Genomic DNA, 22,695 nt, shown 5'->3' on the forward strand with positions numbered 1-22,695 from the left:
TGATATACCAGTCGTGGTGCACTAGCTGGAACGAAGAAAGGCAATGTTTTATTTAACGACGCACTCGACACATTTTTATTTACAATTATATGGTATCAGACAAATGTTTAAGGATCACACGGATATTGAAAGAGTAAACCCGCTGTCGCCACTTCATGGGCTACTCTTTTCGATTAGCAGCAAGGGATAATTTATATGCACCATCCCACAAACAGGATAGAATACTGGCTGGAACGAGTAAATGCCAAATGGGTCCACCGACGAGGATCGATCCTAGACCGACCGCGCATCAAGCGGACGCTTTACAACTGGGCTACGTCCCGCCCCTAGCTGGAATGAGAAATAGCCCAATGGGATTGATCCCAAACCGACCGCGATAGAATACTGGCTGGAACGAGTAATTGCCCAATGGGTCCACCGACGGGGATCGATCCTAGACCGACCGCGCATCAGGCGAGCGCTTTACTTATGGGCTACGTCCCGCCTCTACACAATAATACGGTTACGGTTAACTTACATGTTACAGAACAATCAATTTCGCACGTCCTTATTTTATTGGATGGTATATGGCTCTGGTGACTGGGTCAGGTTATCTCTTAGACGGGAGGGTACGAAATTAACTTTCAAAGTATTTGAATTTGTGTACCGGCCTCGGTGATGCCATCGAACATAAGGCTGGTAGGTACTGCGTTCGTAGCCCGGTGTAGTAGCCTAAAATATACACCCCGCCAAACTATACCCGGGGTATAAACTGGACTAGCCCAGAATATACCCCGGGGTATAAAACAGGCTAGCTCAGAATATACCTTTCTAGTCTGTATTTCAATGTCCAGAGGTTTTTTTCCTTCATACTTTATATATTTTAGGCTAGAGAATATCGAAATATCTTCTAAAATTACTAATCTGTGATAGTTTTATTTTTTACGAAAGCAATAGTTGCTTTTCTTTTAATGCGTTTATTATTATTATTTATTTATTTATTTTGTATACAGGTTAGTAATAAAAAATGAGGGTTAGTGTTAGGGTTAGGGTTAGGGGTATAAAACAGGCTAGCCCACTTTAACCCCGGGTATAGTTTCGCTGGGGGTATATTTTGGGCTGTTACACCGGTACCGGCTCTCACCCAGAGCGAGTTTTGACTCAATGGATAGGTGTAAGACCTCTACATCAACTTCACTCTCACTAACTACTAATCCACTGTCCTGGACATACATCCCAGATAGTTGAAGCGTGTGCCCAGGACAGCGTGCTTGAACCTTAATTGGATATAATGATGATAACTAGTTTAACGTGCCCATATACCACTAGGGTTTCGAACACGCCCATCTCGAGTCCGACCTCCGATAAGATCGGTGGTCTGACTCGGGATGGAAGAGGGGGGGGGGGGGGGGGGGGGGGAGAGGTGAAAATGGGCAGAATTTTGAAAATAGCAATTAGTAAAAAAGTTAATAGATTAAAGAAAAAAAAAGGTTACAAGCCAAAAATAAAAAAGAATTGACTGCTCGGCCGAATATTTACATAATTTGGAGCATTTTAGAAGGACAGTCCAAAACTAAATAAGAGAAAGAAGAGAGGATCGGACTATTTAATAATATTTTAAAAAAAGAAGTAATTTCGACATAAAATTTTGAACGCAGATCTAAAAGTTTAAAGTCCGATCGATATGTCCACGCGAGTGGCCTCGTTAAGGCCGTTTGGGTGCACAGCTTAAAGGGACGAGATGGGTTGCATCCCGTCAAGAAAAACCCTAGATTGACAGTCGATAGACGTTGAAGGTTTAGTGCTGTGCTGAAATACAGATCTTGAGAAGCCGGATCCGTCTGAACGAGAGAGAGTATCAGACTAGGGTATAGTCCAGTCGTCATGGGTTGGTATAGTGGTGCGGACGGGCCCGACTCCTGAGGATACGAGATGGTATCACTATAAAGCAAGGTAAAGTCTAGAAAAAGAGTAGTAGGGGCCGACCCCGCTTCCTATTTCTTCTTAGAGTGGGGCGGTCAATCTTCCAGTGCTGCTAGGACAGGCTCGGACATGTAGAGACTAAACGCGAACAACCGTGACGTTCTGCAGAATGGCCGTCATACAAGTCACGAAAAAAAAACAAGTCGACAGTCAGACGGAGAAATGAGTTGGAGGCAAGGTATCTCGCTAAAAAAGAATCCATCCAGGTGGTGCAGACTGTCGAAACGAGAAACGTTCCAGCGTTCAATCAGTTCCAATGGCCGCATACATCCCAGTAGTAAATTGGATATAAGCACGAAAATAAAAAAGTAAAAAGTAAAGTTTGTTTTATTTAACGACGCCACTAGAGCACACTGATTTTTATCTTGTCATCGGCTATTGGACGTCAAACATATGGTCATTCTGACACTGTTTTTAGAGGAAACCCGCTGTCGCTACATAGGCTACTCTTTTACGACAGGCAACAAGGGATCTTTTATTTGCGCTTCCCACAGGCAGGATAGCACAAACCATGGCCTTTGTTGAACCAGTTATCGATCACTGGTCGGTGCAAGTGGTTTACACCTACCCATTGAGCCTTGCGGAACACTCACTCAGGGTTTGGAGTCGGTATCTGGATTAAAATTCCTATGCCTCGACTGGGATTCGAACCCAGTACCTACCAGCCTGTAGACCGATGGCCTAACCACGACGCCACCGAGGCCGGTAAAGCACGAAAATAAGTTGAAATGAATCAATGAATAAATGAATTTGTGTATTTAGTAGACTTGCAGTTATGACTCATATGAGTCCATTGAATACACATATATTTCATTTTGTATTTCATTATATACACAGAATTTATATTATATAGTCAGTTATGAATATCGTAATAAATAAATATATAAATTCAGGGCTCGAATTTAAGAATTTGTCTCCCACAGCAATTTTAAAAAGAATTATCATGGGTGAAACGGCCCACCGACGGCAATTTTGAGCTTGCCTATGGCATTATTCTTTTTAAAGTGACATTTGCAGCAAATAAACATGACTAAAAGGTTATTTTGTTGTATGTAGACATTTCAAACGTGCAAATATTAAATATTGGCAATTAATGTACACCAGGTGTATACATTTTACTATTGTTGAGGAGCTTTACCGACGGTACAAAAGTGCCGTCGGTGATGCTTTCTACCTATGGCAATGTATATCTCAACGACGGCAATTGCTGTCGGTGCCGTCGTTAAGTTCGAGCCCTGTAAATTCATCACAGCCATCGTCGATAGATGCCAGCAACTAAGGTGGGGTGAAGAGAAGTCATTACACTAATTGACTAAAAACATTTCAAAAGTTGAATAAACTAATTAATATAAATATTAGGCACAATTGCGTATTCACTTAAGAAATTTTTGTTTTGTTTAACGACGCCACTAGAGCACATTGATTAAGTAATCATAATCTAATGGATGTCAAACATTTGGTAATTTTTGACACGTAGTCGGAGGAACCCCGTTACATTTTTCCATTAGCAGCAAGGGATCTTTCACACAGACTGGAAAACACATACATGTCACAGCCTTTGACCAGTTCACTTAAGAGGCCTAGCTTCTAAATATATATAAAATATAGGTGGCGATTACGTTAGATAAAGGCGTATTCAGAGTTTCATTTAAAAAAAAAAAGTTGAGTTGAACAAAGAAGATAGACAGTGTACACAAAATAGTATTAAAAAAGAAATTTAAATAGTGATGCAAAAAGAGACACAAACATGTATTACATGTCCAGTCAAACATTCGTTATTACATTCAGAAATCATACCACAGCTATTTAAATTATAATATATTAATCAATTATTAATTCGTCTTTCAAAATGGTGGTGGTGGTGGTGGTGGGGGGGGGGGGGGCATGTTCTGGCCATCTTAGCGTCGGAGTTAAAATGCCAGTGACCCCGCCCCATGGTCAAACCACCGTGACCAATGCATATATATATATATATATACACACACACACACACACACACATATATATATATATATATATATATATATATATATATATGTGTGTGTGTGTGTGTGTGTGTGTGTGTGTGTGTGTGTGTGTGTGTAACGAATTAGTGTATTTTCACATTTCCTAGTACTCGCTGATTACTATAATTTATTTACAAATTACATTGAGTTAGTGTTTAGCTTTTGAATTTTTAAAACGAAAATAATAAATTAAAAATAATATATTGCGTATCACCTATACATTTATGTTTATTTAATGTGTGTAATACGAGTTTATATATTACACAACTAAAAATAATTATCTGATTAGGCCTACATTTAATCAATAGGCCTAAGTAGGGTTAATTAATTATGCAATATGCATTTTAGTGAAATAAAATATGACATTTTAAACAAATAATACACGACACTATGACTATTATGGGATGTCGAGACAGACTATTATGGGATGGAAAAACAATCGTTGACGTCAGACTGCGCATGATCACTTCACCCTTTGCGCCTTATCTATCGAAGGGGGTCAGGAAGTTGGAGCACCCATAGCACCTGCTTTTCTTTTTGTTGATAATTCTCAGTAACAAATACACACAGTTTGTTGTCAGTGTTGCAGCAGTGGTTCCTCACTTACCAATGATGGCAGGTGGGGTACGAAAAGACGAAGAGGGGGACGAAAGTGGACTTGAATTCGACGACGCCGAAGGTGCAGACAATTGTGTTAATTAGCTTGTCATTGTAATTAGAATTTAGAGTAAATAAATAACGTATTATTGTATAAATGCTTATTACAGATGCGTACTGCAGGATAAAGCATTCATTTATTTAATGTTATCGTATCAGCGTCATTTTAATGCTGTTTTCGGTTAAAAGTTCTTGTGTTTTTTTCGTTCAATGGAATCCCCCTCAGAACATTACGTTTCTTCATTTGCATACGGTTTGGTAAATAGGACATTTCCCGGTTTAGATGTGGGATTTTCCCGTTTGATCTCGACATAGATGTAATTTAAATGATACAGAATGACATGGTGGTCATAAATAATATGTAATTTAAAATCATTTTGGTATATTAATCAAATTTTGTCAATCACACAAAGGCCGGCTTAATATCTGGATAAATATCTGGACTAGTATTTTCTGCAATGCGCATTACCGGAAGTTGTGTTGTTGTGACCTCAAAAACGAAACACGTGGGTAAACAGAAATGGGTCCGGTTAAGCTACTGCCAAACAGATGCATGTGTAAACGTGAATGACACTTTGTATCTGTTTCAAATAAAATTAGGAAGATTTTAACTAGATATAGCTTGATTTTTTTTTTGGTTTGACATATTTCTATTCTGAATCGAGAATTTTTTTTAACAGTTTTCTGGGTCATCTGGGTTTTACCACCCATAAAATATCCATCATGATTATCCATTGCATGATGATGTTCATGATGTTGATTTTTATGGTTGTGATTGATAAAATCAATGTGCCTTTAAAAAAAAAGTTCAGTTTTACATCTATATTCATAATATTGACCAATCTTTCTTTTTTTTTAATTTCAAAGTATATAAATATTCAAAATTCTAAATGTTTGCAAATCACTGCCAAATGAACAATATTGAACATAAATTTTCTGAATTACTCTTGTAAAATAGAGGTAAATAAAAACACAAAACATCATCATGTATATATTATATGCATGGTATGGTGTGTAACAAATATTTGTGGGTGCAATTGAATAGAAATTAACTAGACATGGTTGAGTTTGTGTCTTAATTTCTTTGCTTAAAAAATAAACTCCAGTTGAAGGGTGTTTTCTTTGGCACAGTCAACTGAACATAAATGCAGAACATGTGATAGCATCTTTTTTATCATAAATTATTAGATATACACAGCTGTTTAAGTAAAACGAAACATATCTTTCATTTGTATTGTATTTGTAAATGTCTGAGTTTAAAAGCTTAAATGCTCTATCTGTTACCAGGATACAATAATTACCTTTTTTCATAGTGTCATACTCTCATACTAAATGTTGTAGCCACTTTAAATATAAAAATTAGCACTAGGCTAATTTTGCAGTGTACATGGTGAGCCCTGATATTGGGCAGGGTTCAACAAATTCACTAGCCCTCGGTCTGGGTTAGTGGAAATTATCAACTGTTTTATTATAATACATGCTGCTGTGAGGGCTAGTGACTTTTTTTAAAAACATTTGTCGAACACTGTATTGGAACTCGGAACTAGTTAATAAGCTAAATATTAACTTGCTTACTACTAACTTTCAGAGGTGGATTATCTGCCCGCTAGGAGTGGTCTGCCTGCTTCGTCACTTCCTCCGCAGGAAGAGCCGAGAGATGGCCACAAGCTGTATCGTGAGTAGCTTGCTCGGCATGATGTGTTTGGCTCATGCATTGCATGCTTTCATCGAGGAATGTGAATCATGTCATTGGGGAAAATGTGCTTGGCATTTCATGTAGTGCATTAACAACATTCAGGGCTTTAGATTGCATCAAATGTTGAGGCGATAAACGGTGTGCCCAAAATACAGATGCCCAAAGTAATCGCGCCCAAATTAACTACAAACATGCTGACCTAAAAATATTTCACCTCAAAACCACTGAAATGTTTAAAAGTTTAATTACATTAAATAACTTGAAATGCATTTGTGAATATTGATAACTCTACAGCAGCTGTTAATGACAGTACTGAACTAAAGCAACCTTTCTGCGCTCACAAAATACAAAATAGGGGCGGCACAGTGTAAAATAAATAGTGGTACGGCTCGAGGTTGCTAGACTCTCCTTTCAAATTACCTGTGAAGGACATTCTCACAGATACAACAAATATAACACAAACAAGAACAAAAATGTGATATGGCCTTGCCGTACCTCCTTGAACATGGCCGTACCATCTGCGCCACCCTTGCAAAAGTGCCCATTGTGCCCAAATCTTTGAGATCTAAAGCCCTGATCAGTATTTGTCATCTGTGCTTATACATCAGTCAGTCTTTGTATAGTAAATGATGCCAGGCGAGCAATCACTTGAATTTGAGAAAAAAATGCATTCAAGTGACAGATCCTAGTTTTTAAATACTATGACATATTTTTGATAATTTATATCAGACATTATTTGTATTTTATTGTTTAGTTTATGAATTTTTGTACAACTGAAATACATTTATAATCATTCTGGTGTTTGAAATGTAATCTGAGAAGTAACGGTTATGGAGACCAGCTGTAGTATATGTTTAAGAGAGAATTTCCCCATTTCAACATCAGACTCTTGTTTCGCTCTATTGCATCTTTATTCAAATGTCTTATATAGATTTGTAGATTACCCTGATCTCTTACAGAAATAAGCAAAAATGTTACTAGTCCACTGGACAAATACATCTAGAAATCTATTTGTCCACCAATATTTTCACTTTTCCAAATAAACAGATTGTTTTATTCAAGTGCCAGGATGATGTTTGTAATTGCTGAAAACAAAACTGCACTAAAAAAAATTACTTGTCCACTGGACAACTACCGAAGCACATTTTGCTTGAACGTATAGATTTTTACTTGTTGCGACAAGCAGACATGTGCTTATTTCAAACACTGCTGGTAACCAAGCTTAAGTTTCTAGTTTCCACAGGTTCAAACTTGGGCCTGCGACTTTAAATATTTTTTATTGAAAGGTGATCAGTTTGAAGTTCTATTAAAACCTTCGAAGTGAGTGTTGAGGGGAGTGGGAGTGATCACTTGCCTTTTCTGGCGAAGACTGGCAATTGTATCACTATTAGAGGTCAGGGTTTCTGCCAGAAAGAAAGTTTTGGGTATGGCGCTATAGAGTTGAATGTTTACAATATGTGTGCTGAGAGAGACACATAGAGAGAGTACCCTTTTAACATGCCCCTATATCACTACGATTTCGGGCATGTTTATCCTGGGCCCGGCCTCTGGATAGCCAGTGGTCTGGTCCGGGACAGAATATGTGTGCTGAATGCATCCACAGTTAACAAGGGGTATGGGGATCTCCCCCAGAAAAAAATGGGTTAGAGTTAGGAAAAAAAATAATTCAAACGGTAATGATAAAGGGTCATTAATTGTGTCAAACAGTTAACTTAAAACAATAACATCTGCATAGAAATTTGGGAATGGCTCCATACCCATTTTACCCAGGGTTTCTGCCAGAGGGTAAAACAGGTATGGCGCCTTACCCAAATTTGGTTGTAGATTGTTCTTTTTAAGTTGACCTTTTGACAAAAATAATAACTCTTTATCATTACTGTATGATTTTCTTAACCCTAACCACTAAACTTAACCCATTTTCTTTCTCATACCCCCGTTGACTGTGGTTGCATTCAATTCTATAGTGCAATACCCAAAAATTTCTTTTTGGCAGAAACACTGTTACCCTCTGGCAGAAACACTGTTACCCTCTGGCAGAAACCCTGCTACACACCATCCCAAATGCTCCACTCCTCCTGTGCTGTGTTATTTTCAGCAGGCCATATTTTTTCTTAGCAGGCCATATTTCTATTGGCCTCAACAAGTGCTTTTAAAAAAATAATAACATCCAGTGTTTCTGCCAGAACGAAATTTTTAGATATGGTGTTTTGGAATTGAATGCAACCACTGTCAACATGGGGGTATGGGGGCCTCCCCCACAAAGAAAATGGGTTAGCTTTAGGGTTAAGCAAATCATACAGTAATGATAAGAGTAATTAATTTTGTCAAAAGATCAACTTTAAAAAAACCAACAACTGCAAAACGATTTGGATATAGTGCCATAACCATTTTACCCTCTGGCAGAAACCCTGACATCATGCCATATTTTACTTCCTATTTCGAGCCCTGGGTAGAACAATGAAAAAAAAAGAAGAAGAAACAAGTTGCATCATGAATAGTTTGCCCGTCATGTGTTTTATTCATCACTGCATGTTTTCACTCGCGTGAATTTCACTGGAAAATTGTGCTTGAAATTTTGTACATATAATACATTAGCAGTGTTTATTGTTTGTAATCTATGCATGAAAGAGATATATTAAACTCCACTGAGTGGATTTGAACCACGGACTCTTAGTACGAGAGTCCAGCACTCTACTATTAGCACTAACTACTGCCAATACTTTATACCAACACTACTAGTAATACATTTTTTTTTTTTACAATTATGTATTGGGTACAGATCAACTTTGAATTTGATGGGGGATTGTTCAGAGTTTATGGTCCTTGAACAGAGGAGATATGGAAATTTGGTTTTTGGAGAGAAAAAAAATTCCATGCCTCAACATACTGAGCCGAAATTTTGTTTATAGCTTTATCATGTATTGGTACAGAGCAAGTTTAACTTTCATAATGATTTTCCCATTTTTAATGGAGTTATGTTATGGCCTCTGAACTTGAGAGAGGTGAAAATTTGTTTTCCGGATTTTTGCAATGCCTGGATATATCAAGATGAAATTTTGTATATAGCTTTATCATTTGTATATACTTTTCAGATCAAGCTGAAGTTTTGTGGTAATTTACCCACTTTTCAAAGTTAGGGCCGTTGAATTTAGGAGATATGAAAGTTTGTTGGGCCTTGTAGGGGACATGTATTGCTTTAGCAGTACTCTCAGAATGTTTGTTGATATAATTTTTACCTCCTATTTCTATTGTTACTGTCATCACTGAGCAATTGTTTTTAATGGGTTGCAGAGGATACCCTATTGGATGGAACACAGGAAAAAAAGGCAAAGAAACGAAAAGCCAAAGATGGTAGCGAGAAGAAGAAAAAGCCTAAGAAGAAGAAACGCAGACATGCCGACAGTGATGTCGAGGTAAGTGTCAGTCTTTAAAAAAATCTTTATTGCCCTGGGAGGGTGGGGAGACACATCGCCCAGTGGTAAAGCGCTCGCTTGATGCACAGTCAGTGTATGATCGATCCCCGTCGGTGGACCCATTGGGCTATTTCTCATTTAAGTCAGTGCACCACGACTGGTATATCAAAGGCTGTGGTATGTGCTATCCTATCTGTGGGATGGTGCATATAAAAGATCCCTTTCTACTAATGTAAAATGTAGTGGGTTTCCTCTCTAAGACATATATGTCAGAATTACCAAATGTTTGACATCCAATAGCCTATGATTAATAAATCATTGTGCCCTAGTGTCGTTCAGCAAAAGAAACTTTAACTTTATTGCCCCAGATAATATTAGATAATGTTGAAGTTGGGGAGCCTTAAAAATCATGACCGTACATACAATTGTTCTGAAAATAAGATGCATGAAGTTGAATAAATGATTCTAAACACACTGAACCTTTGAGCTTTATAATGGGAATTTATATACCCACCCATTGTTTCTGCCAGAAAGTAATGTTTGGAATTAAATGCAAACACAGTCAACAGGGTGTATGGTGGGCCTCCCCCAGAAAGAAATGGGTTACGTTTAGGGTTAGTGTTAAGAAAATCATACAGTAATGATAAGAATAATTAATTTTGTCAAAAAATTGGGGTATGATGCCATATATGTTGTACCCTCAGGCAGAAGCCCTGCCACCCCCAGCACATTTTAAGAAAATTATTTACTAAGATAAAGTTGAATAGTTGTTGTGTACTACTTTGTTGTACTTCAAATCCCAAGCTACATTCAATAATGTGAGTTAAGTCATTTCATTTTGTAACATCACCTGATACTTACACTGAAGATTAATACATTGTATATCAAAAGTCATTTCATTTTGTAACATCACCTGATACTTACACTGAAGATTAATACATTGTATATCAATTACGTGTCTGGTTTTTCTTTATAAGTCAAAAGTTTTCTTTCATTTTAGCACATTTACAAAATTGCTAAACTTTTTTTTCTTAGTTAAAGTTAAACAGGAATGTCACGTAATTTTAAACTTTGTCGTTAAGGGTGTACACTATCAAATCCCTTAGACGACAATAGTAACATATGTGGCTAAAACTCATATCTGCAGCGTATCAATCGACATAAACGCCACAGATATAAATACTACCACCCCTCACCCGTAAAGTGAATCAGAAAAACATGGGGGTCAAGCTGCTCATTTCTGAGACACCTGGTAACATCTATGACTACCCTAGTTCCGTACAACATTTTAGTACTTTAGTACACAGTGGTACTAGATGAAATAAAATTGCATACATTTTTTGCCAAGATGAAACTAATTTTTTTTTTACAACCAACACTCACATTTATCACCAATCACAGGACTTGTGATGTTCACTTCTCCATCAAAAGTTGGATACACCTCGAACTTTTACCTAGCTGGAAGTTATTTGGTTTAGTACTACCTTAACCCATAAAGTGAATCAGAAAAAATTGGGGGTCAAGCTGCTCATTTCTGAGATACCGGCCTCGGTGGTGTCGTGGTTAGGCCATCAGTCTACAGGCTGGTAGGTACTGGGTTTGGATCCCAGTCGAGGCATGGGATTTTTAATCCAAATACCAACTCCAAACCCTGAGTGAGTGCTCCGCAAGGCTCAATGGGTAGGTGTAAACCACTTGCACCAACCAGTGATCCATAACTGGTTCAACAAAGGCCATGGTTTGTGCTATCCTGCCTGTGGGAAGCGCAAATAAAAGATCCCTTGCTGCTAATCGGAAAGTATAGCCCATGTAGTGGCGACAGTGGGTTTCCTCTCAAAATCTGTGTGGTCCATAATCATATGTCTGACGTGACGCCATATAACTGTTAATAAAATGTGTTGAGTGCGTCGTTAAATAAAACATTTCTTTCTTTCTTTCATTTCTGAGATAAACAGGAATGTCCAGTAATTTTAAACTTTGGTAGTTAATGTGTTTTGATTTGTTCTGTGTTCCAGGAGAGTGACCATGAGGGAGGATCCGATGATGAGGTGGTGTTCTTTCATTTCTGAGATAAACAGGAATGTCCAGTAATTTTAAACTTTGGTAGTTAATGTGTGTTGATTTGTTCTGTGTTCCAGGAGAGTGACCATGAGGGAGGATCCGATGATGAGGTGGTGTTCTTTCATTTCTGAGATAAACAGGAATGTCCAGTAATTTTAAACTTTGGTAGTTAATGTGTGTTGATTTGTTCTGTGTTCCAGGAGAGTGACCATGAGGGAGGATCCGATGATGAGGTGGTGTTCTTTCATTTCTGAGATAAACAGGAATGTCCAGTAATTTTAAACTTTGGTAGTTAATGTGTGTTGATTTGTTCTGTGTTCCAGGAGAGTGACCATGAGGGAGGATCCGATGATGAGGTGGTGTTCTCATCGAAAGATAAGAAAAAGAAAACACCCAAACCTGACAAACCTGCTACAAGTAGTGTAAGTAACATCAGCTGACTACTTTCTTAAAGTTTAACAAAAAATGTTTGTTTCTGATTGAAACCCGACCTACCCTAATTTTATGTAGCGATCCTGAAATATTTTGAAGCAAAAATAATAAAAATAAAAACTTATTAAAAAAAAAAATCATGATTCCTGATTTTTTGGTAATCAGCAAACTATATTTGAACACCTTGGCTGATTACAGTTTCTCGGTTTGATTTGATTTAAAAAATAATAATAATAATAATAAGTTCCTACCTACCTACCCTATTGTTTTCAAGGATGAAGCCTGAAAGATATATATATATTTTTTAGGCCTAAATAAAACTCGAGGATAGGTCTAATATGTATTTTCTGGTTTCATGACTCAAACTTAACGAGGGGCGGGACGTAGCCCAGTAGTAAAGCCGGTTGTCTGTCCACCTTGAGATATTGAACTGACATTTTGTGTATAGCTTTACCATGTACTGTTACAGATCAAGTTTGACTTTCATGACAATTTACCCATTTTTAACATACCGTAGTTATTATTGCCCTTGGACTTAGGAGATGTAAAAATTACTTTTCCTGACTTTTTTTTTCACAAGGGTTTGAGATATTGAGCTGGAATTTTATATATAGCTTTATAGCCCTTGAACTTGAGAGAAATTTAATGTCATTTTAATATTTGTTGTTTTCCTTTTCCCAGGGAGAGGAAACATCTGCCGAGTTTTGCACACGTACGGGACTGAAGAATGTGGATATAGTTTACACAGAGGACGACTATAAGACGTTGATCAACTACAAACTGTTCAGTCAGCACGTGCGGCCCATTCTGATCAAGGAGAACCCGAAGGCACCAGTCTCCAAGATGGTCACATTGCTGGCAGCGAAGTGGCGCGAGTTCGCCAAACAGATCTCTCAGTACTCCAAAGGCTTGTTGACGCCGTTACCGTCATCGACGGTTCAGTCTGAACAGGCTGCTCCAGAGACTCCGCATAAAGGTAGGGATAGTGAAATTTGATCAGCAGGTGTGTAGATAGGCCGAAACTTTAAGATACGCATGCAAAATACACGGTTCCTAGGTGTGGGAAGGATCGGGGGACGAGTCTTGTTTATACAGTGAAACTTCTCTAAACCGGATGTCCTCTGGACCAAGTAAAACGTCTGGTTTTAAGAGGTATCCGGTTTAGAGAGGTTCTCTTCTGAACAAATATTTAAAAGGGGGCTGAGAAAAATGTCCGGTTCTGAGGGAATTCCGGTTTACAGAGAGTCCAGTTTTGAGAGGTTTCACTGTATGTATATTGCAGGGCTCCTAGATTATGGTAGCCCCACTCCCATGGCTAGTGATATTCAATGTTGGGCTAGTAAATAACTACTATTGCCATGCCCGACTGGTAAAAGAGCTCCTAGATTATGGTAGCCCCACTCCCATAGCTAGTGGTATTCAATGTTGGGCTAGTAAATAACTACTATTGCCATGCATGGCTAGTAAAAACTACTAGTATTGCCATGCCCGATGGCTAGTGAAAACCAAGTTGTCAACAGCTGCCATTTAAGTCAATTTTGTAAATATGAATATCCTGTCCCCACCCTCCAGTCTGAATGTTTTTAAGCTCTATATTCCTTTAGGTGACATATCCGATTTTTATTATTATTTAATAAAATTGTATTAACTTACAGTAAAATAGGGCTAGTGAATATTAAATCGTGGCTAGTAACTTTTTTAAATCACTGATCCCATGGCTAGTGGATTTTATAAAAAAAATTCTAGAAGCCCTGCTATTTAGATTAATATTAGAACTTTTTAACAGCAACGCAGAAGACTTCAGACAAATATACATTTATATTAACACTTTTAAAATGATGAATTCTTGATATATCTGGAAAACTGTAAAAAAAAAAAAAAAAACAAGATGGGGGAAAACGAAAATTGCTAGTGAAATTAATTATTAGAAAGCATATTGTAGTGTTTAATCTGGATGCCAAAAATTAATAGCAATTTGGCAAATTTGTTCAAAAAATCTCAAACCAGGTTCAAGTAACATTAGCTAAACAGAATTATTATTTTAAATAGCTATGCACATACAAATGATACACAGTTTTCAAATTAGTCTCTTTTTTTTCAAATTGGTAATCATATATATTCGCCAAACTCAACTTTAAATTCCATTTGGCAATTTGTCGAACGACAGCTTAAACCCTAATATTGTGGATTTTACTGACTTCATTATTTGACAAATGTTTGAGAAAGTTCCATTAGAAGCTTTGACTATTGCCCTATGTAATACAGTGGATAATTTCCTAGCCCAGACCAAACATTCATTAACCATTCCATGAAAATACAAAAACAAATATTAAACTTCTCTGCCTTAAAAACTATAATTAAAGAAAAGTTAGAAACTGAAAAATGTATCTTATTTAAAAATGGTAATTATGAAGATTTTAAGACAAAATGAGAACAGTGGTATAAATTATTTCAAACATAAAAGCTTATTAAATCTATCAAATATTGAGATATATTTATTTCTGAAATACCTTCTAAGTTCTTCGCACGTTCTATTCCTTCACACACATTTTCATAATACTTCTTTTTATCATTATTAATTCTGTACATAACATCTTTTCCTTTCTTTTTTTTGGCCCCAGATAAAAATAATTTTAAAAAAATCAACAAAACAAAAAAAACAAATAAAATATCAACAACAACAATATACATAAAGTGTGTGGATTATATCTATTTGTGTGTACATATTTTGTCTTATGTATATATGTATATAAAACTCTGTATACCACATGTAATATAAAAAGTATTTTGAGCTCAGGGCACCCCAACCCTGACACTGCCATTTTATATTCTGGGGACAATACTGAGGGCTAGTGGATTTGTTGGACCTTGCTGCATAATTAGAATCTTTTAGCTACACATTGTTATTGTTTAAAAAGAATTTGATTTGGTTGTACACGCATTGTACATGTGTATAAATGGAGACACTCAACTGCTGTTGTAGGTGATGGTGACACTGAAGCTGATGTTGGCGTTGATGACGATGTGAAGTCACCGCCCGAGGAGCCTGTGGAGGATGCTACGGAGGAAAGGAATCGGAAACGAGGCCGAAAGAAGAAGAAGACTATCATAATGGAGGAAGGTGAGATTGCGTTGTAGTCGGGGGTCAATTTCACAAAAACATCATGAGCCTAGTTTTGGACGTAAACGTAAATCTACAACTAAACCACAATTCTTATTACTATTATAGTTCATCTAGTATATACTGATAGAAAGAAATACGGGAACACATCAAATTGTAGACCAAATGTAATTCACTACTAGCCTAATAACGTCTGTATTTTATACCAAGTTGTATTGTGGGATTGAATGTCTGTAGTGTTAACTGTGCTGCCTATATGTTCTCAGTCAACGTCTGACAATATCAATTGAGTTTTGATGCAGTCATTATTTCTTGTTGCTATCTGTGTGATCCTTTATTTCTTTCCATCAGTATATTTAGAAGAACACATATTTAATTTTCTTTTGTCTTTAAAATACTCCAGCTTCCATAATGATGTAATTTTGTGTGTGTAGTTGATGCCAAACACGTGCAAATGCACGACCGGTATAACTGCTAGTAGCAGGCGTAAACGATGTTAAGTGAAATGGGCCCCAGAGCTTTTGGTCACATATTAACTGCCATTGCCGAAACCAGTTACAGTGGCCTGTGTATAGCAGGTGAAATTAAAAATTCATCTGTAAAATATTTTTTTACACAGATGTATGTATCAGTGTTTGAGATAAGTACTTATCCCTTTGTCCCGACAAGTGAAAATCTATTCTGACAAGCAAAATGTGCCTCGGTGGTTGTCCAGTGGACAAAAAATTTAAAAAATTCAGTGCAGTTTCATTTTTAGCAATCACCAACATCATCCTGGTGCTTGAATGAAACAAACCAAATATTTGGACAAGTAAAAATATTGGCGGACAAATAGATTTCTAGATGTGTTTGTCTGGTGTATGATTATTTCATCTGCTATTTAGCTAGTGATTCTGATATATTTTACTTTATAATGCTCTACATCTCTATTCTCAGAGGTCCTAATTTTTCACATACTGTCTCAAACCCTCGACTTAGCCATGCATTCCAGTTAGCCTGGGAGCAGGACGTAGCCTAGTGGTAAAGCGTTCGCTTGCTGCGCGGTCTGGGATGGTGCATATAAAAGATCCCTTGCTGCTAATCGAAAAGAGTAGCCCATGAAGTGGCGACAGCGGGTTTCCTCTCTTAATATCTGTGTGTTCCTTAACCATATGTCTGACGTCATATAACCGTCAATAAAATGTGTTGAGTGCATCGTTAAATAAAATATTTCCATCCTTCTTCCTGTTCAGTCAAGTGAAAATGTTTACGAAATTAAAATAAAATTAGCTAATTGTTTCTAAAATTCATAATGGTCGATTTTGCCAGAGCTAAAACCTGAAATATATTTAGAATTTCTTCTTTTTTTAAGCTGAAGACCAAATGGATGAAGACTTTGATGACTTTGGTGAAGAGAAAACTAAGAAACGCAGCAAGTCAAAGACGAAATCGGTCGCTCCTCTTAAAATTAAACTCTCAAAGAAAAAGAGGAGAAGAAAGGCAAGCTCTGTAGGTTTCATTCTTAAACCATTAATGGTTAACTGTATTATAAAATTATCAACTAAGAGCTATACAGTTTAAAGATATTTTACTGTAAACTTTATATTCCCAAGGGCTGCCGCAGTGTTTCTGTCAGAGGGTAAAACGTGTATGGTGCCACACCCAAAATATTTTTCAGATTTCTTTTTTTAAGTTAACCTTTTGACAAGACTAATTACTCTTTATCATTACTGTATGATTTTCTTAACCCTAACCCTAAACTTAACCCATTTTCTTTCTGGGGGAGACTCCCCATACCCTCTTAACTGTGATTTCATTCAAGTCCATAGTCTGATAGAAACACTGGGTGGGATTTACCTCGGTCAGTTGAGTACTCGCTTGAGGTGCTAATGTCACAGGATCGAACCACCTCAGTGGATCCATTCAACTGATTAGGTGGGGGTTTTTCATTCCAACCAGTGCACCATATCTGGTCAACGGCCGTGATACGTGCTTTTCTGTCTGTGGAAAGTGCATTTAAAAGATGCTACTGCATTAGGGAAAATGTAGCGGGTTTACTCTGTGTCAGAATTATCAAATGTTTGACATCCTATTGCCGAGGATTAATTACTCAATGTGCTTTAGTGGTGTCATTAAACAAAATCTTCTTTTTTTTGTATTTCCAGTGGTAAGTAAAAAGTGTTATTCCTACTTATGTTTTCATGTAAGCACTGCAAAGTGTCTTACAAAATACAAAATTTTATCCAAAAACAAGGACACCTTAAACATGATGTCATTTTAATGTTTTCAGTACGTTAACTACACAGCAAATCATAAAAATTATGTCACTATTCGAGAGGAAGGTCATATGAACTACATATGAGTTAACACTTGGTCATTTGTTCTTTTAGCCGTAAAGCAAGTTTAATGCAGCATTTTCAATAACATTTGTCAAATTGAAATAACCTTTATTTGAAATGAAAACACACACTATGTCATCTGCTGATATTTGATTACAGCTTGGCAAAAAAATATTTCTGTCTAGTATTAGTATGAAGTTAACCTTTAAGTGTGGAAGTTCATATCTAATTAACTAGGCCTCAAAATTGGCACCATCTAATGACTGCAGATTAGTTCGATAATATAGAGAATAACGAGTCAGTGATGTAGAATATCACCTTTATCCTGTGATGGTGAGAATGAGAGATTCTGCGAGGCTTGTCGAATGGAATTTCCCATTCGACCTGAACAGACTAAAGCCAATATCGGATCGATCCCCATCAGTGGGCCCATTGGGCTAATTTGTGTTACAACCAGTGCACCACGACTGGTATATCAAAGGCTGTGGTATTTGCTATCCTGTCTGTGGGATTATGCATATAAAAGATCCCTTGCTAGTAATGGGAAATTTCTAAGACTATATGTCAAAATTATCAAAATGTTTGACATCTAATAGCCGATGATTAATAAATCAATGGGTTCTAGTGGTATTAAACCAAATAACTTCCGGCTGGGTCAAAGTTTGAGGTGCACCCAACTTTTGATAGAGAAGTGAACACCACAAGTCCAGTGATTGGTGATAAATGTGAGTGTGTTGGTTGTTAAAAAAAAAAAAGTTTTATCTGGGTAAAAAAAATACGCACTTTTATTTCATCTAATACCACTGTGTCAAGTAGCCTTGTGCTTGAAACATGTATGGGGAACCTGTAAAAAAAAGTACTTGAATTTTGTGCGGAACTAGGGTAGTCATAGATGCTACCCGTTATCTCAGAAATGAGCAACTTGAACCCAAATTTTTTCTGATTCACTTTATGGGTGATGGGTGGTAGTATTTATATCTATGGTATTTATGTCGATTGATACGCTGCAGGTAGGAGTTTTAGCCACATATGTTACTATTGTCGTCTATGGGATTTGATTTGGTAGTATACACCCTCTAGTGGTGTCATTAAACAAACAAGCAAACTGAACTTCATACAATGTTTGCTCAAGACTACTATCGCTATGCCATTGTTTGAGGTCAGGTTAAGTATTTTGAAAAGAGAAAACACTCCTTTAAGTTATCTCCAAAGTAATCCATAGACGGTTAGAGACGGTACCTAACAACCATTTCACCCCCCTGTATATTACCAGGATGAGGAGGGTGGTTACAATACGAGTGACGAGGAGTTCGAACGACAGCTTGAAGAGGCGGCCATGATAAACGAAGAAGACGAGGATTTCGCCGAACCGAAGCGAAAGAGAACCAAGAAGGGAAAAGGCGGAAAACCGAGGAAGAAGACGAAACTGACGAGCAAATATCCCAATGACCCTGACGCCGAGGGTTATGAGGTAAGAGATTCACATTATTACTTCTTTCTTTTTTTAAATTTCAGACTTTCACAGTCTTTATTCATACAAATAGGGGATATTTTATTACAAACATGATGACAATATAAACATCTATAAATATTAGGTGATTAGCAACATAAATATTGTCCTTAAACTAAATTTAAAAAAAACATTTTCATTTATTTTATTCACCATTTCCCGTTAAAAAAGGCCTATCCGCTGTTCAGTTCTCATTACTTCTTTTATTAAACCCCTTCCGGTCCAACCAGAGGAGACTAGGTTTCATTTCCATCTGACGGTCTGTCACACATTTAGTTTTCCAAACGTTTTTTTCTCTCACAATACCTCGAGATATTTTGATGACATTTTGTGTATAGCTTTATTATGTACTGTTACAGATCATGGCAATTTATTTTTCTGCTCAAATCTGATGCCATATAACCGTATTAAAAATGTGTCGAGTTATTGGTTAAATAAAACATATCTATTATTTATTTATTTATTATTTAATTAATTTTGTTGAGTGAGAAGCCATCTTTGATTCTCAGATTTCAAGATTGAGTTTTAGAAATTAGTCTCGAAATGCTGTAATGTTTTAAACAGCAGTGTGGAAGGATCAAATCACATTATTGGTGGAACCATTCCTGTGCCATCCAGTGCCATCCAGTGCCCCATGACTGGTATATCAAAGGCCATGGTATGTGCTGTGCTATATGTGGGGAAGATCCCTTGCTGCTAATATACAGTGGGTTTCCTCTAAAGACAATGTGTCACAATTGCCAAAATATTTGACATCTAGTCATCAATGTTAAATGAATCGGTGTGCTTTAGTGGTGTTGTGAAACAAAGTTAAAGTTTGTTTTTGTTTAATGACACCACTAGAGCACATTGATTATTAATCATTGGCTGTTGGATGTCAAACATTAGTAGCAAGAGATCTTTTACATGCACCATCCCACAGACATGACAACACATACGATGACCTTTTATATACCAGTCGTGATGCACTGGCAGGAGCAAGAAATAGCTTAATAGGCCCAAGTACAGGAATTGATCCTAGACCAACCTCGCATCAGGAGAGAGCTTTACAACTGGGTTATGTTTTGCTCTCTGTTAAACAAACAAACAAACAAACTTGTGACGTTTTGGCTACTGTTTCTTTTCTCTTTTTTTACCTGTCTTGTTTTAGACGGATCACCAGGATTACTGCGAGGTGTGCCAACAGGGAGGGGAGATAATCCTGTGTGACACCTGTCCGAGAGCGTATCACCTGGTGTGTCTGGAACCAGAGCTGGATGAAGCACCAGAGGGAAAATGGAGTTGTCCTCGCTGTGTGAGTAAATAAAGAATAACTAGTTAAAAGGACAGACCCAAGTTTTTAAACACATATTTTTCACTATTAGAGCCGTTTATGATCACAGAAATAAAAAATTACTTATATTTTATTGTTTAGATTAGCCATTTCCATTTCTGGTCATCCTGATGTTTCTAATACCAGAAAATGCATTTTTCATATTTTTAAAAACGTGTGTCCCAGAAATAACAAGTATGGAGTCGAGTTTTAATCTATTTTAAACAAAGTTTCAACGTCACAGACTCTGTTTCACTCTCTTGTAACGTAATCCAAATGTGTTACAGGTTTGTAACTTAACCAAACTTAGTGTCCACTAGGGTCTGCAACTTTAGTCAGGAAGGTTATTGGCTTTATCATCTGAAAGTAAGAATGGGAAATTATGGGAAGCTTGCCAAGTGGAATTCCCTATTTGGCTTGAACAGGATAAAGCCGATATCCTACATCATTGACTAGGTATTATCTTTATTCTGTATAACCATAAGAAATTCAGAGAAAAACATTATTATTTTAGTTACTTTCTTCGATTATCTAAGTGAAGTGAACGGTTTTGTGATGTATCTGTGCATCTGACAGCCATGTGTATGTGATGTAACAAGTTATAATCTGCTAGTATACCTTTATGGCTTTTCTTTAATCAGTCATCATAATCTGCCAATGGAAACCGAGAATAACTAGTTAATAACTTTTGATACTAAATGACTTAAAATTGTGGGGTGTTTTTTTTGCAAAAGTGTAAAACATAAAAAATTTAGGAGAATTTTTTTTCTACAAAGCTGGGTATCTAGTCACTATTCATAACAAGCACTGAAATCAGCATTGATATCACTGTTCTTGTTATACAGATACTTGTATGTGTAATTTATATTTAAACAGTGAAAAAAATTCTTTCTCTGGGCTTGAATTCAGGCTTCTTTTTTTAAACTTTATTCTGGGATAAATCTCTGTCGGTGTGCCCATTGGGCTATTTCTCATTCCAGCCAGTGCACCACAACTGGTATATCAAAGGCTGTAGTATGTGCTGTCCTGTCTGTGGAATGGTGCATATAAAAGATCCCTTGCTACTAATGAAAAATGTAGCAGGTTTCCTCTCTAAAAGACTGTCTAAATTACCAAATGTTTGGCCTCCAATAGCCGATGATTAATTAATTAATTAATGTGCTCCAGTGGAGTTGTTAAATGAAACAAATTTTAACATTCATAACAAGCACTGAAATAAGCATTGATTTAAGGTTTACTATTTAATATTGTACAAATACTGTCTAAATTCCAAGTTACTTGTTATTAGTTTTAAAAAAACTTCTTTTCTGGGTCATGTAGACCCTGTCCCTTTTTCCTCTGTATTGGGCAGTTAATTGTAAACAGGGTATCTGTGAATAATAATTAAGAAAGAAAGGGAAAAAAAAGAAATAAGCATTAATATCACAGTTCTTGTTGTACTGATACTTGTATTCATAATTTATATTTAAATAGCACATTGGGTTGTTTTTTTCTATCTGTGCTTGAATTAACTTCTATTTTTTTTACATTATTTGTGTTTGTTTCAGGAGGGTGAAGGAATCAAGGAACAGGAGGAGGATGACCACATGGAGTTCTGTCGAGTGTGTAAGGACGGTGGGGAACTCCTGTGTTGTGACAGCTGCCCCTCCGCCTACCACGTTCACTGCATCAACCCGCCACTCAAGATCGTCCCGGACGGAATATGGCACTGCCCACGATGTGATGTAAGATTAATAGTTTCATGCAGACAATTCTTTTATTAATAGCAAACCATGTATCAATGTATTTTTGTACTAATCGAATTAATTTAATGAGGCATCTACAGACTGTGAATTTGGAAGGATTTTGCAGAGCTGCTAGAATTTTTATAAAATCCACTAGCTATGGGATCAGTGATTCTTTTTAATTTACTAGCCACGATTAAAAATTCTCTAGGCCTAATTTACTGAAGTTAATACAATTTTACTAATTAATAGTAATAATCGGATATGTCACCTAAAGAGGGAGATAAAGCTTAACACTAACATTGGGTGGTTGGGGCAGAATATTCGTATTTACAAAATAGACATTTAACAGCATTTGAGAAAGAAATTTCAGTAGCTGTCGGGCGTAGTAATAATAGTTATTTACTAACCCAACATTGAATATCACTAGCCATGGGAGTGGGGCTACCATAATCTAGAAGCCCTGGATTTTATATTGTGCAT

The 22,695-nt window shown here is 36.8% G+C and overlaps 1 protein-coding gene across 7 annotated transcripts in view; it reads left to right on the plus strand.

Annotated features, from left to right (window-relative positions):
- Positions 1–4,464: 4,464 nt before the first annotated feature.
- LOC121389960 (chromodomain-helicase-DNA-binding protein 4-like) overlaps positions 4,465–22,695 on the plus strand; it is a 66,100-nt gene continuing 47,869 nt past the window's right edge. For 5 of the 7 annotated variants that reach the window (XM_041521635.1, XM_041521637.1, XM_041521631.1 and 2 more), the window contains exons 1-10: positions 4,465–4,647; positions 6,214–6,300; positions 9,613–9,734; positions 12,119–12,217; positions 12,909–13,203; positions 15,211–15,348; positions 16,700–16,836; positions 18,940–19,137; positions 20,327–20,470; positions 22,036–22,212. In XM_041521635.1, coding sequence (XP_041377569.1) covers positions 4,578–4,647; positions 6,214–6,300; positions 9,613–9,734; positions 12,119–12,217; positions 12,909–13,203; positions 15,211–15,348; positions 16,700–16,836; positions 18,940–19,137; positions 20,327–20,470; positions 22,036–22,212 — 1,467 coding nt within the window. In that variant the 5' untranslated portion in view covers positions 4,465–4,577. The remainder of the gene's footprint in view (positions 4,648–6,213; positions 6,301–9,612; positions 9,735–12,118; positions 12,218–12,908; positions 13,204–15,210; positions 15,349–16,699; positions 16,837–18,939; positions 19,138–20,326; positions 20,471–22,035; positions 22,213–22,695) is intronic. The other 2 variants (XM_041521633.1, XM_041521636.1) reach the window with 2 other exon arrangements.

Source organism: Gigantopelta aegis, chromosome 15, assembly GCF_016097555.1.
Source record: "Gigantopelta aegis isolate Gae_Host chromosome 15, Gae_host_genome, whole genome shotgun sequence".
In the NCBI taxonomy this organism is placed as follows: Eukaryota; Metazoa; Mollusca; class Gastropoda; order Neomphalida; family Peltospiridae; genus Gigantopelta; species Gigantopelta aegis.